At 41.1% G+C, this 14,075-nt stretch overlaps 1 protein-coding gene across 1 annotated transcript; it reads right to left on the reverse strand.

Annotated features, from left to right (window-relative positions):
* Nucleotides 1-99: 99 nt before the first annotated feature.
* stx3a (syntaxin 3a) lies at nt 100-12,490 on the reverse strand. Its single transcript, XM_071505475.1, has 10 exons — nt 12,051-12,490; nt 10,201-10,275; nt 9,999-10,098; nt 9,823-9,897; nt 9,341-9,411; nt 7,915-8,023; nt 6,723-6,796; nt 6,411-6,545; nt 5,871-5,981; nt 100-3,880 (listed from the first exon to the last, which is right to left on the reverse strand). The coding sequence occupies exons 1-10, from the start codon at nt 12,078-12,080 to the stop codon at nt 3,803-3,805; spliced, it is 858 nt and encodes a 285-aa protein (XP_071361576.1). The 5' UTR covers nt 12,081-12,490; the 3' UTR covers nt 100-3,802.
* Nucleotides 12,491-14,075: the final 1,585 nt, after the last annotated feature.

The raw sequence follows: 14,075 nt of genomic DNA on the forward strand, positions 1-14,075 counted from the left end.
ACACACACAGCAAGATTACGGCGAGCGAGAGGAACATGCCAAACTGATGCGCACTACGGAACGGAACAAAATATTAATTATCAGTCACAAGCAAAAACATGTAACAGATGGATTTTTATTTTCGTTAACAGTAGGACAGAGCTACAAAAGATCAGGATAAATTCCCTTATAAACTGCTACAAAGTGACTGGCTGTAAATACAGTAAGCAGAAAGAGGACACACACACAATCAGGCCTCATGTAATCCTCACTAAGTGTAACGCAAACTAACAAGTGACCACCCTCATTGAACCATGGTTGACCAGTCGTCCTGCCCTATTTCCAACCTGCCCCATTGAATCCACATTTCACACCCAGTATATGTTATTTTTGAATTATTGTGGGATGGAAACCTGGCAGCACAGTCCTGCTCATGTGGACACACAACAAGTGATCCAGCAACACGGGTTGTGGGTGGAAAGATGTCATGTAATCTTATTTCTGGGACCCACATTTTATCCATTTAAATTTTGCCAACACTCAGTGGTTGGCTGCTGCTGGCTCCTCAAGAAAAAGAGTCTAGCATTAATTAATATTATTTCAAGCCTGTGGATGTTTAGGCTAAAACTGCAAAAGATAAAATCTGAATATGGATTGCAAGGGTAGGCTGTCATTACAACAGTGAGCTGCAGCGTGAGCGTCAGCCCACACCTGCAGACTGCATTTGAGAGGAAGGATGCAAATGTCAAAGAACAACCAGAGTCAAGCCATGGCATGACACAAGAACGGCCTCTTTGGAAATACCTTTAAAAAAAGAAATGGGAAAAATGCACATACATATATTAAAAATGAAAGCAATCCTTGTAATAAATACACAAACAATTAAGACCTGAAGCAGTAGAACACCCCGAAGGCAGTGTCAGTGTAATCAAATAAAGCAGGGGTGTGTTTATTTCCATTTCTAATGTGACACCTTCAGAATTTACTTCTATTCTCAGGCCACACAGCATCTGCTACCAATAATAGGAAAGTGACTTCCCTCTGTCTTTGAAAAATGATTTGAACAAAGGACCACAGCAGGTGCTTAGATCCACAACATGATATGAATTGTATCGTTAGAAGCAGTCGATAGCATAAGTATTGGCACAGTAGTACGGTTTCCACATCATAACACAAGTAACAGACGAATGTACAAAAGGATAATGACAGCTGTCTCAATACTTACGATACTGGCTTCATAGAGATGTATCATGATGACAGGCGGTGTGGTCGTCATGCACTCCTGCTACAGGACTAAACTTTCACCTCACTCACGGCAAAAGCCACTGCTATTCATCCCTGACACATTTCAGTTGTTTCTTGGATTTAACAACCTTCCTAATCTGAGAGCAGATCCTGAAGTATCTGAATCATGTGAGATGCAAGTTCACCCAAGAAATTCATTTGTAGGGAACCTTTCAGTGAAATGGAGAGTGGGATACAAACAAATGAGGACAAAAAGTGTACACAGAAGTAAACAAAAAAAAACGAGCTCCTGCTGGGACTGACTGGTAGCAAGATGGACACGAGATTTGCTCCAAAACAATGAACTGTGAAGCTCTGTGACCCTCTGACCTTTCATCCACTGCTGGTTCAGTTCTCCTCTTTTTTCCCTCTGGAGATTTAGCTCATCTAAAATCAACACTCTTACAGTCCTACAGACAAATTCTGCACCTAACACCATTCAGATTCATACACATACTGCAACAATACAGTAATCATCCGGAGGGCAGAGCCACAGAGGAAAGACATGTTTCCCTCACAAATGACTGCTCATTTTGCATGGAGCAGTTTCTAAAGGAGACACTGATTTTTCACTTCAATAGCTATACAACTTAACACAACTCAGTATGACGGTTCTACAATACATCTCACAATTCTGAAGCCTACAATGTTTTTGGGTCAACTGCAGTCATTCTGAGGTTTGTTTAACCCTCTGAGACCCACGATAATACCTTTCTGTTTGTTGATACGTTTGTGTTTTTACTTACAAAGATTTACAAATCAGCACAACCTCAGCTAATTATATATGTCACTCAGTAAACACATCTAACGGGGTATTTGCCCATAGAAAACAAACTTGAATTGAATTTGATTTTTTTTCTCTTCAAACCATGACACTGAAACAAAAACTCAACATAGGAAGTTGCACACCTTTCTTTGGATTATGCTAGAAGTGATTTGAAACATGCAGTGGGTAGAGTCTATGGACGTTTTGTTTGTCATCCTTTTCCTGGTAGCATGTTCCTAATATCCTCGAACATGATCTGCATCACGGCAGGTCCTGGGGCGCCTGCACCAGAATGGGGTATTTGTCTTGCACATGACACACTTTCTCACACAGTAGTATTCACCATCTCACTTCTGTAGGGATACTGTAGTGATCAGCAGGCAAACACACGCAGTATTATCACCATAGATACTGTGGCTCTGTGTGGAAAACAGTCAGCTGCACTAAATATCTCGCTGGCCATATCCTTCTACCGTCTCTCTGTCACTACAATAAACTTTTCTCTGAGCTCAGAACTGGCTGTGACGGCCAATTCTGTTAGCTCCACTGGAGCTAATAGGAGTGTCAGATTTAGAAATGTGACTCTCGACCAGCAAAGATGGCGGACGAGAGTCGATCGATATAGATACAGATGGAATGAGAGATATGCCAGTCAAAAGGAGGGACTCACCAAATCTTCTCCAACTTTAACGCATCAGTTTGTTTACTGCAGTTAATTGCTGTGTCTTCAACGCTCACACTTCACACTGACAAGTATGTCAATGTGCAGTGAGCTATGAGTATCTGGATGATTCACTCAAAATGTTCAGTGGACACTTTTCACCCTCAACGGTCGCCATCTTGGCGACACAGCAGAAGGGGAAGGACCACCGATGTATTTTCAAATTTGGGAAAATGGCGGCTGAGTAAAGAGAATTTCCTTCACATGTAACAGGAGGCAAACACAGGAATGTAAAACGTGCCATGTCAGGTCACGTGCACGTTTTTGGGTGACAATCGGGGACACATGTTCAAATGTGACTGTTATTTATGGTGAGTGCACAACTTCAGAGACAACACGACCCTGTCAAAGTTCACACACTACACTAGCAAGTGTACTGTGTACACAGTGTACTACATGTCAGTGTACTGTGTACACAGTGTACTACATGTCAGTGTACTGTGTACAAAGTGTACTACATGTGTAGTACAGTGTACTAATGGAAGTATGCAAATTGAGACACAGCAAATGGCTGACATGGACATACGAGGGCTGTTTGGAAAAAAAAAAAAAAAAGAAAATTAAAAACCCGTCACATCGCAGCTCAAACCTCTGCACAGTAACGATGCTCTAAAGACTCTATAGACTCCTGTGGGCTTCAGAGGGTTAATTCCTGCTTTGTTTAACACTAACATGATGGCCCTACGTGGGTTCAGACTGTACTGTAGACTGCAGATAAAATCAATCTGGAGTCTTATTAAGATCTCCTCTAAGACCTGTCAGGACCAAGGTGATATTCTTCAAAGCTCAGTTCCCTTTGGACAAAACTAATGATCCTGAAACGGCGCTGAGACTGAATATAAATGTGGAGCACCCTGAGAAGGTTAAGAAAGTTGTTATAATCGATTCAGAAATAACTGAGAATTAATGCAAACATGTGGAACCTCTATTTCTACTGTGAATTAGTTGAGATGACAGTAAAGTGAGCCCAGGCTCTGTTGTGACCAGCTCTGCCCTGCCTCCTCATCCTCCGCCGCACGCACTCAGCTGGTGGGTGGCCTCATGCAGGTTCTCTATTTGATAAAGCTGTAGACAAATGAGCCGAGGACGAGGGCCAGAATCACACAGCAGCAGAAGATCATCATTTGTTTCTGGATGCAGAGACAGAGGAGAAGATGGTGTTAAATGATGCTCCCACACAACTTTGCACTCACAACAAATCCTAGACTAAGCAGCACGACCGAATCTGAGTTAAGACATGTTACGTCCAGAGCTGCTCTGCCTGCTGTGTTTTGCAGACATCCATATCAGGAAATTCTATAAACTTGTTTCTGAGTATAATCTATTCTGATCTCTTGCTCGGTTCCTTATTTTTATTTGATTATTATTTTTAATGGATCAACTTTCTCTGCTTGTGTTTTCCTTTCATGTTATCTTATTTCAACATTTCAATCATGTTTGTTTTTGTAGCTAGTAAAGGAAAATGTATCATCCATGTGGTATAAATAAAGTTAGTTTTAAAAAAAAGTCTAGTGAAAGTTCAGTTGGATTCTCTCTTGAGCTCTCCTTCACATCTTTCCTTGACCTCATGATGTTTTCCATTAAGGTAAATGAAAAGGGGCGAGGAAAGGAGATTATTTTGACTCTGACCACAGCCTAAATCCTGCTGGGAGACATTCATAAGGAGAAGTAAGATGTTCAACAGTGAAGATGTTAACACAGTCACTGTAAATCAAACCAATGCCAGATTTATTCTTGTGAGTTTGCAGATGATAAATGACAAAAAAATAAAATAAAAAAGTGCTGTATCAAATGTTCAAACACAAAAAACAGAATAAAATGTCTCTATCCATAATAATTTAGCTACTTTATTTATTGTTGTAGTTATTGTTATTGTTATATGACTTTTTTCAAAACTCTTCATAGTTCTCTTTACCGACTCAAACTTAATGTGACATTCAAAATGCACTGATGCAACAAAACATTTTGATTTGATTGATTTGTTTGTTTGTTTGTTTGTTTGTTTGTTTAGCATGAACCAGGATTTCATTTTGACATAAAGCAGATATTTGTCTACATGGATTAGAGTGTGTCTCAGGAATGAATCAGAAATGCTGCAAAATGTTTCACTGGGTTTTTGTTTGTTTGTTTGTTTGTTTGTTTGTTTTTGCACAGAGTAATTCCAAGTGGACAAAATGAAACTGAAGTAAATCCAGTAATGCAACATATCATCACTGTTACTTGTGCAGATACAGAAGTGACAACAGCAGGTTTAGAATGTAAGTGGAGACATTTTTTAAATACACAGTAAATACACAGAGGTTTGGTGGTGGCTGAAGGTTGTTGTTTTGATGATGATGATGATGATGTCATGTAATGCTTTTTGTGTCAAAGCTCTAAAAAGGTCTCCACAGTTCAGTCCACATTGTGTTGATGGTGTGAGGAGCTTTGGAAAAGTGAACATTAACAAACTGTAACCAGAGTCCAGTCAACAGTCTGTGTTGTGGCTTGGTCTATTGTGTAGTAGGTAGCAGACTGTACATTTAAATGAGGTTTAGTGATGTGGCTCTACTTGCATACAATTTAGGTGATCTGACACACAGAATACTATGGTTATTGAGACAAAAAGCAAAAGTAAATTCATGAAATTATATGTATATTTAACATTTTGCAACCATACCTGATCTGTGTTGCAACTGTCCCGAGGGTTGGGGTCAGTTGCAACATCGGAATTCTTCAATTCAAATAAATAGAATAGAATAGAATGATGTGTCATATGTGATCATGTTTAAATGGTATGGGTAATTAGCAGACAGATGTAAGTTTAATATATTAAAGTTTGGTTAGTCTTGTTCAAATAGTCGCTGAGTAACTGAGAGAAAACCAAAAAGTGTTGCAAACGTCCCCAGTGTCCTCTACAGTTATTCTGTAGTCTCAACTACTAACCAATCATACAGTAGGTGAATGATGATCGTGGGTTTGTGGTTGTCATTGTTATAGGTACGTTTGGTTGGATGTCGGACGACTAGCTCCAGGTCATCATTCAGTAAAAGCGCCATCAGCTGTGGAAATGAACTGACACGACTTGTTTCAGCAGTCGTGTCAGTTCATCACATCCATGCTGCTGCTGAATCAACTCACTCTGCGCGCCTCCTGCTGGTACTTGGCTGCTTTCTTGGTGTCGGCCACCGCCCTCTCTACAAAGCCCACTGACTGGTCCATGTTGCTCTCGATCCTGTCAATCATGCCACCCTGGAGGTGGGTGGGACAAGATGAAGTAATGTGAGAGATGAGAACACAGAAAGACAGACAACAAGGGGCATGTAGGTCTTTTTTCTCTGTGTCTTATATTTATTTTAGTGTATGTGTACCACTCTGTAACTCTGCTTAGAAAAGTGTTATATAAATAAAGTTGTCATTATTTAGTACAGCCACCAACAGCAAACAGAAGTCAAGAGACAAAGCAGGAAAAAATGGCTGGTCAATATGAGGTCAATACTGATGTAACTGGCTTGATATTAACACCAGTGCTCTGTATTCTGATTAATGACAGTGACTGTTCATTCACCACCATGTGAGTAGAATGGCCCCAAAACAACATTTGGAGTTAAGTCCATTATGTCCATTATGGCCACAATACAGCTGTAAAACAACTGTGTGTGTGTGTGTGTGTGTGTATACCTGGTTCTCCACCAGCATAGCGATATCAACAAACATGTCATGAAGCTCTTTGATGCTGCTTTCCAGCCTCATGATGTCTTTGTGACGAGCCTCAATCTCATTCAGAGCCTGCTGGTTTATCTTAGACTCTGTAATCTGGAGGGGGGGGTGGGGGGATAGGGGACGGAAACAAACAGACAGATAAGATGAAGTCACTCCACCTGTGGGACTGTTTGTGGTTGTTTGAAGCTGCAACTATTATTATTATCAAAATCAATCGACTGATTGATTGGCTGCCACATCGTGTTGCCCTTGACACACTGTCAGTCTCACCCCAGCAGTGAAGACAGCTGCGTTGCCTCCCTCCAGCATCTCCTCCAGTTCCTCATCAGTCGTTGATTTTCCCGCTGTGACGGAGAGAGAGGAAATAAACATCTGTAAACAGCTGGTTAAACACAGACAGTAGAGACAGACTGAAGTTCTCCCCCTGCCTGTCACTGCTTTCAACATCTCCTTCACTACAACAACATCCGAGCTGCGGCCTACACACTGAAAATGATCAGGATCTGGATCATGTGCAGTCGCACAGTTGACCAACATCTTTGCTGTTTTGCTTGCTTTCCAAAATAAGTTCCCCTCTAACACTTTTTCGACAGGAGCACCATTTCTACCTCCTGGCCTCAGCACCACCCAAGATGATTTTAGCTGGTTTAAAGAAATTAAAACAAGCCAGAGAATTTTTCTTTCCCTACAGCAGAATGATGATGGTGTAGCCAGACCACTGACACAGCGCTATGGAGACAGGTCTGACTGTGCGAGACTAGTGATGCTGTAGAGTGTGCACCCCACACGCACACAGCTGAGGCACATTTCTGACATATCTTCCAGTCTCTGTCTTTTATGAGCTGTCACAGTCATGACAAACCTCAGGACAGCACACACTAACAGCTGAGTCACAGTAGTGAATGAGTGGCAATCAATCAGTGGCTCTGGGGGGCCCAGGCAAAGAAGCCCACGTGCAAAATATTGGCAGATGCTACAATTTACAGAACAGTCCCCTAGGAGAAGAAGCAGTGCACTGTGTAGTGTCTCTATGGGAGGTTAAAGGAGGTTTATAGTTGGGGCCCCCTTGCCCTTGAGGGCCCCAACCTTTCACCTGGTTTGCCTCTCCTGATGGTGCCCCACTTAGATTTGAGATTTGTATATAAGAGCCACATCTCAGTGTCTTTTGTAAAAATGTTGATAATCATATGAGTCAGAATGAGTCGCACGTGACAACTACATACTATGACATGTCTCTTGTCCCAAACTATGATCTACAGGAAGTGTTCTGTGGTCGTCATTGTGGTGTTAAACCCTGACAGAAAACATAAACGTATAATAGACATGTTATAATTTCAAATGACAGCATCATGACCGATCAGAGTGAGGAGTAATAACTTCATCTATGACACTGTAAGGCTGTGACATGTGGAAAGTAATTATTGCTGTCCTTTCGTCTGTGTAATAATCAGCTGTAGCTCACTGATCTCCAGCTGCCGGGCAATTCGTCCTTTGCTCTTATCTCTGAAGTCGACTTGAGCCTCGTTGTATTTTGTCATCACCTCGACGAACTTCTTGGCCAGGATAGCATGCTGGGAAAAATGAAAATGCAGACGCCCTGTTAACTGACTGTAAAACATAAAACGTTTCAAACCGCTGTAGGTACTAAATGTCCCCTCCAAACTTTTACTCATGTCGAGGTGTTCGAGCCATGGCAGCAACATTTAAACCACCATGGGTCACTAACACTCTCCACTGAAACGATCATAATCCAAATAGGCTATGGGGGATATTCAACAACATTGAAAATCGCCATATTTCCCGCCATATGCAATTTCTTTGCAGTTTTGTACAGTCTGCATCATACCTTGGCATGTGACAGATAAAACTTTGAAGTGCTGGTTAGTGGAAGCAGTATAACAAAGAATAAAATCCCTCGAGTGGTTGTCTGCTGTCCATGGTGCCACACTGAATGACAATGTCAGACTACACTGTATATTAGACTATACACTGTCAGAGCTTCCAGCTATATCCTCTCTTCTCATTGGCTGACTGTTTTGACTGCAAGGTTTTATGGTGGGCCCAGGTGGGCGGGGCTTGGGGCATGGCTGAGTGCAGTGACTGTTTTGTTGTGACATCACAAAGTTAAAGAAGTCCTGACAGACCTATATGGGACCTTTAATATGACAGATTCAGACGGTGAAGTTTTAGCCGTGTCTCAGTTCAGGGGCCTCATCCTTGAGAGGCTGCACATGAAGACCGACTACATCACAGAGGCGCGACTACACTGTCACTACCTTTTCAAAGGCTCCTTCGTATGCAACCAACAAATATGTCCTTCTTTTCCTAGGCAATGAAGGCTGCAACAAGGTGGATCCTTTGTTGCCCAACCTCTCCAGAGATTCATTGCACACCAGTAATGAAAATGATGTAGCAGCAAACAACACTGACAGAGAGCCTGAGGATTACACTGCTTAATGTAAGTATTGGGTTTCAGCTCAGTTCAGCAGCTAACGGTACAACTGTTAAAACCAAGGGCCTTAAAGCCTCAAGTTTTTGTGAAAAAAAATGTGTTGTCAAAATTGCTAGAGACCAGACCGTGTCATTTTAGTTCAGCCTTTGCGACGGCTTTGTAGACCGGGTCCCCTGAAGGATGAAGCCCCTGAATTAGGACACAGCTCATGTATGAGGAAGTAAAGGGTGCAGAGCCAGTTTCTCAGTAACTCAACACTTTTCTCCCCCATGCCTTCCCCTCCTCTCTTCCTGGTTCCACTATAGGTTATTTTGACCACCAGAGACCTCGAGAGAGTGTGACTTCTTCGCCTGTGACCCCTTTAGCTTTGATCTCCAGTTCTACACACTCAACAAGTTGAGTCAAACGAACTTCACACAATGTTGTATTGACTGACCTGTGACTTGCGTATCCTGAGGTCAGCTGAGGCCCTCTCATCTGTGTTAGACTCAAGCTGGCGCTCAATAGCTACACACACACACAAACACAAAGAGAGAGAGAGAGATAATGAAAATGTCAGAGCTTCATATTTCTCTTTTCCAGAAATTCACAGTAACATGTAAACACAACATAAGACAACAGACACAACACTGAATTAAAGTGTAGTCAGTCTGCAGTGCATATATCACTATACATATATTCACTGTAAAGGGTTAAGCAGGGGAACTTCTCCACACTCACAATACAGTACCAACTGCACAACACCTCAACTTTTGAAAATATTTCCCCATGGAATCCCTGTGGAGTCTAACTGTGCACATGGTCTCAGATATCTGTCTTTGAAAACCTCAACACCACAACATAATGAAGGTGAGTAACGTTGCCTTCATGGGACCATTTTTTAACACGCAAACAAACAGGAAGTGACCTGATACTGACTCTTGAGTTTGTTTCTCGCGTTGTTGGCTGACTTCTTGATCTCATTGGTGAGAGCTTCAACGCCATCTTGTGTTTCTGGAAGAGAGAGCATGAGATTGTCAGTAGCATGAGTTAACGCAAAGTACACACATGAAAATATTATTATTAATATGTGTGTATGTGTTTGTGTCAGTCACTCTGGTCAGATGTGGGGGCCGACAAGATGGTGGAGTAGAGCTTTTTGATTTCTGTCACACTCTCGTCAATCTTGTCAATGCTGATGCGGATATCTTCGATCTGAAACACACACACACACACACACACACGCGGATCAACAATCAAGAAATACATTTTCCTCTGCAATTGTGAGGAACAGACACAGATAGACTGACTGAATACCTGAGCAAAGAAGTCGTCCATAAAAGCCTCATTCTCCACAGGAACCTCAATGTCATCACCTCCAGCATCACTCTTCTGTTAGACATACACACACACACACACACACACACACACACACAAACACACCAATGACAGTCTCATAAAAACAGATTCAGACAGCCAGGGATTCATATTTCATATTACCAAAGGAATCAATCCTGTCAACTTGTGGGGAAGGGGGGCAGGGCTTAAATAAACCTGAAACCTTGTCAGCACAGAGAGCCAGGGTTAGCATTAGCACAGCCACTAACACTGTGTCACCCACTGCCAGTTACAAGCCAACAAAAAACCTACCCTAACTGTTCTGATTCGTCTGCTAGTCTCTGATTCTGCAGGTCACCATGTGTGGTACAGTCTGTCAATCACATGGTAGTCCCGCACTAATATGAACCCTGCTTTATGGTCTATTTTCCTCTAAATGGGACCATAATTTTAAAACATTAACATCATGTTGTATTGCAAAAGACTTGAAACTAGAGATTTTGACCATCAACTTATTAGGAAAATGTTTACTGAGGTAATAAATCAAGTGAGAAGCAGAGACATTTTCACATAGACTTCAATACAATCAGACTTATTTTAGTGGAGTTGCAGGTTTAAGGCACTTCAGCATTAGCTTCACTTTTCAGACCCAGAGTCTACATCTATTTTTGTATACAGTCTGCAGGACAGTTTTTTATGTGTGTAACCATGTTAAACTAAATATGAATCATAACAGAGATTGTTTATAAGGTAAAAACATACCTGGAGGACGTTTAACTGTACGAATCAGGTAGCAGTAAAACACTGACTGTTTCCTCCTTGTATTTAAATGAAAGCAAACACAAGGGATTAACAGGTGTGTGTTGTAGAGGAGAGGAGAGAGAAATGCTACTCCAAGTGTTTCTGTAAACAGATGCTACCTAACGGTGCAGCACTGACCTTATTCTAGTTTTACACTTTAACAAACAAAATACAACACAAAAGACTGGTGTTGAGTTTGTACAGTTGTGCTCTCTGCAGGTAAGTTACAGCCACAGTCACAGGGGTTAATTATCCCCTCTTCTACTTTATCATATGATCTGGAATAAAAACAAGTCAGAGAGGGTTTATTCTCTCTACTCTATTTGCTCCCAGCAGGCACAGCAGCACCTCATAGGAGGTACAGTGGGGTTGAAAACAAACGCACCTTTGCCAAATGCTGAGGTAGAGTGGGTTTCTGTTGTGATCTGAGGAGGAACACTATAACAGCATATAGTAGTTAAGTGATGTATCATCTTATCTAAATGAGGAACACAGAAATCATTATTTTAACTCAGGCATGTGGACTGTGTCTCAGGACTGTGTCTGTTTGATTTATTCCTCCTCTCCTCTGAAACACCCACAGGCTGCTCCTCTTGTTTCCCCATTGAACCAGGCACCATCTGATCACCCCTCTGGAAATGAATCGCGGCCTATAATAGAATCTTAGCGGAGATAAGGCACCTATCTCTGGGATAAAGCAGGACATTAGCACTTCTCCATACTCAGGTCTCCCATGCAAAATGATCTGCACGACACGCTTCCTGTCAGTGGGTCAGTTCACCTGCAGCCAGGTGCGTGCTGCTGTCACGCCTCAAACTCACTTCATCTAATTTAACTGCCTCGCCTTACACCACACCACATCTTCATAAACGATAAGAAGAACATAGTTAATGTTGTTCATTCTCATCAATCTCTGCAACTGGAACATCGGGCAGCGTCTGCGCACAGACAGTGCAGGTGGGGCCTCAGGGCCTGTGCAGGCTGCAGGCGCTCCACACACGGGGGCCACGGGACAGAGCCCAGCCTACCTCCTTCAGCTGCGCCAGGCGGTCCTTCATCCTGAGAAGGTGGTGCTTCAGATGGAAGGGCAGAGAAACAGGTAGATCACAGGTGGCAGGTGCCGCACAGCAACGCTCTCTGCAGCCCGCGGCAGCAAGTAAGATGGCCTCCAAATTAGCCCCGTGGAAATGAACAGCTCCGCCAATTAATCCTGGAGACCTGACCAGGGATCAGTCAGGGGCCAGAACGAGAGAGAGAGAGAGAGAGAGAGAGAGAGACAGACAGAGAGAGAGGGAGAGAGACTTCAGATGGGGAAAAAACAATCAGCCTGTGGTCGATCAGGTCCTGGTTCTTGGACGGTACCCTGTGAGCTAATATTTGTGGTCAACCTAACCTGAGGCTCCACTAAGCCTCTCTCCTCTAAAACCGGATTAGGACAGTAGTACTCAGGACGATAAACCCCCCCCCCCCCCCCCCTTCACCCTCCCATCTTCAACAGTGCAGGAAGCCGTTAGTCTGTAACATGCAAATCTTATTTTGTGTCATTTTTTCCCCCCATGTATTTGTTATTTAAATAAAGGATCAAACAATATTTCTTTACTAAATAAATCGAGCTTCTTCTTCTTCTTTTTTTTTTTTTTTTACAGACACTTTCTTGTCCTTTATATTAAAAGTGATGTTGATATAAATGTCACCTATACGGTGATATATTATTATTACATATATACATCCTCTGGATATATGAAGATATAAGTTTATAACATATATGTAATACCCATAGTATAATTTGTATACATGTTCATATATGATGATTTTTTTATACAACATATTTGTTAACAGTATATTTATAAATGCAAGATTATTAAAACGACATACTTTATAACTTTTAATATATATTTTTTTAAAGTAACAAAGTAATTTATATGTTTTTCTATACATTTTAAACATTCTTATTAATTTTAAACATTCTGTATTTTGTATTATTGTATTGTAATATATATCTACAATAAACACATGTGTAAACATTCATATTTGTGTGACCTGTATGTCAATACATGGAATTGTTCCATTTTGTATTCAATTTTTACATGTATGATTTTACTTCATTTATAGATATATTTCATGTATGGAAATTTAATATATGTGAATATATATTTGAATATGGGTTTGAATTTGGCCTCACATGTATCAACTCTGTCTTTTCTTTTATTACAGTTACTATGATTTTTGTATGTTTACCTTGATATTTATTTGTCTCCTTTTCATTATTTGCAGCTGTGATAGACGAACTCTGCTCTGTTGCCTGTGTGTTTGCTCAGTTTGCTCTGTTACTTTTTTGCAATTAAAAATGTGTTTACTCTTTCCAGATCACCTTTTATAAACAGCAACAATGAATCATTTGCATGAACAAATGTTAAAGGTAAAATACATAGGTACAAATATTTTTTACATCAACAGATAAATTCTCTTTTTTTCAGTCATGTTGACCAGGTGAATGTAAAGAGTCTCACAGTCTCTAGGGGGCGTTGTTTAACTGTATCAGGCTACAGCATAACTTTACAGCATTTGTCATTTCAGCATCTGACTATTGAACTAGACCAACCGAACTTTTAGATAGTAACCTTACATCCATCTGCTAATTACAAATAGCCTTCAAAAGTGATTACATATGACATATCATAAACAATATTTATTTAAGTGAAAGAATTCAGATGTTACAACTGACCCCAACCTTGGGGGCGGTTGCAACACAAGAATCAGGGATGGTTGCAACATATTAAAAATACATTCAATTATACAAATTAACTTTTGTTTTTTGTCTCAATAAGCATAGTATTCTGAATGTGTCAGTCTTATGGTGTGACAGATGGTGAAGTCCTTGGCCACAGCCCGGACTGTCCTGCCCTCATCCCTGATTATATCTGAGGCTCATTCCAAAATACTGAGGGAAACCTGTCTGTTAGTAACCAACTACTTCACTGAAAACAACCAGAATGCAATCTTTAATTGTAGATGATGTATTCACAGTCAGACAATATCTAAAAGTTAACATC

This window comes from Trachinotus anak, unplaced genomic scaffold (genome assembly GCF_046630095.1).
Source record: "Trachinotus anak isolate AG129_WGS33_773 ecotype Australia unplaced genomic scaffold, CSIRO_AGI_Tana_v1 ptg000019l, whole genome shotgun sequence".
Classification (NCBI taxonomy): Eukaryota; Metazoa; Chordata; class Actinopteri; order Carangiformes; family Carangidae; genus Trachinotus; species Trachinotus anak.

What these genes read in the sequence shown, in the direction of transcription:
- stx3a (XM_071505475.1), bottom strand. Translation starts at nt 12,080, where the DNA reads ATGAAGGACCGCCTGGCGCAGCTGAAGGAG. An exon ending in CAGCTGTCTTCACTGCTGGG is followed by an intron (nt 6,546 to 6,722) that starts GTGAGACTGACA and finishes CCCCCCCTCCAG; the next exon opens with ATTACAGAGTCTAAGATAAA. An exon ending in CTATGCTGGTGGAGAACCAG is followed by an intron (nt 5,982 to 6,410) that starts GTATACACACAC and finishes ACCCACCTCCAG; the next exon opens with GGTGGCATGATTGACAGGAT.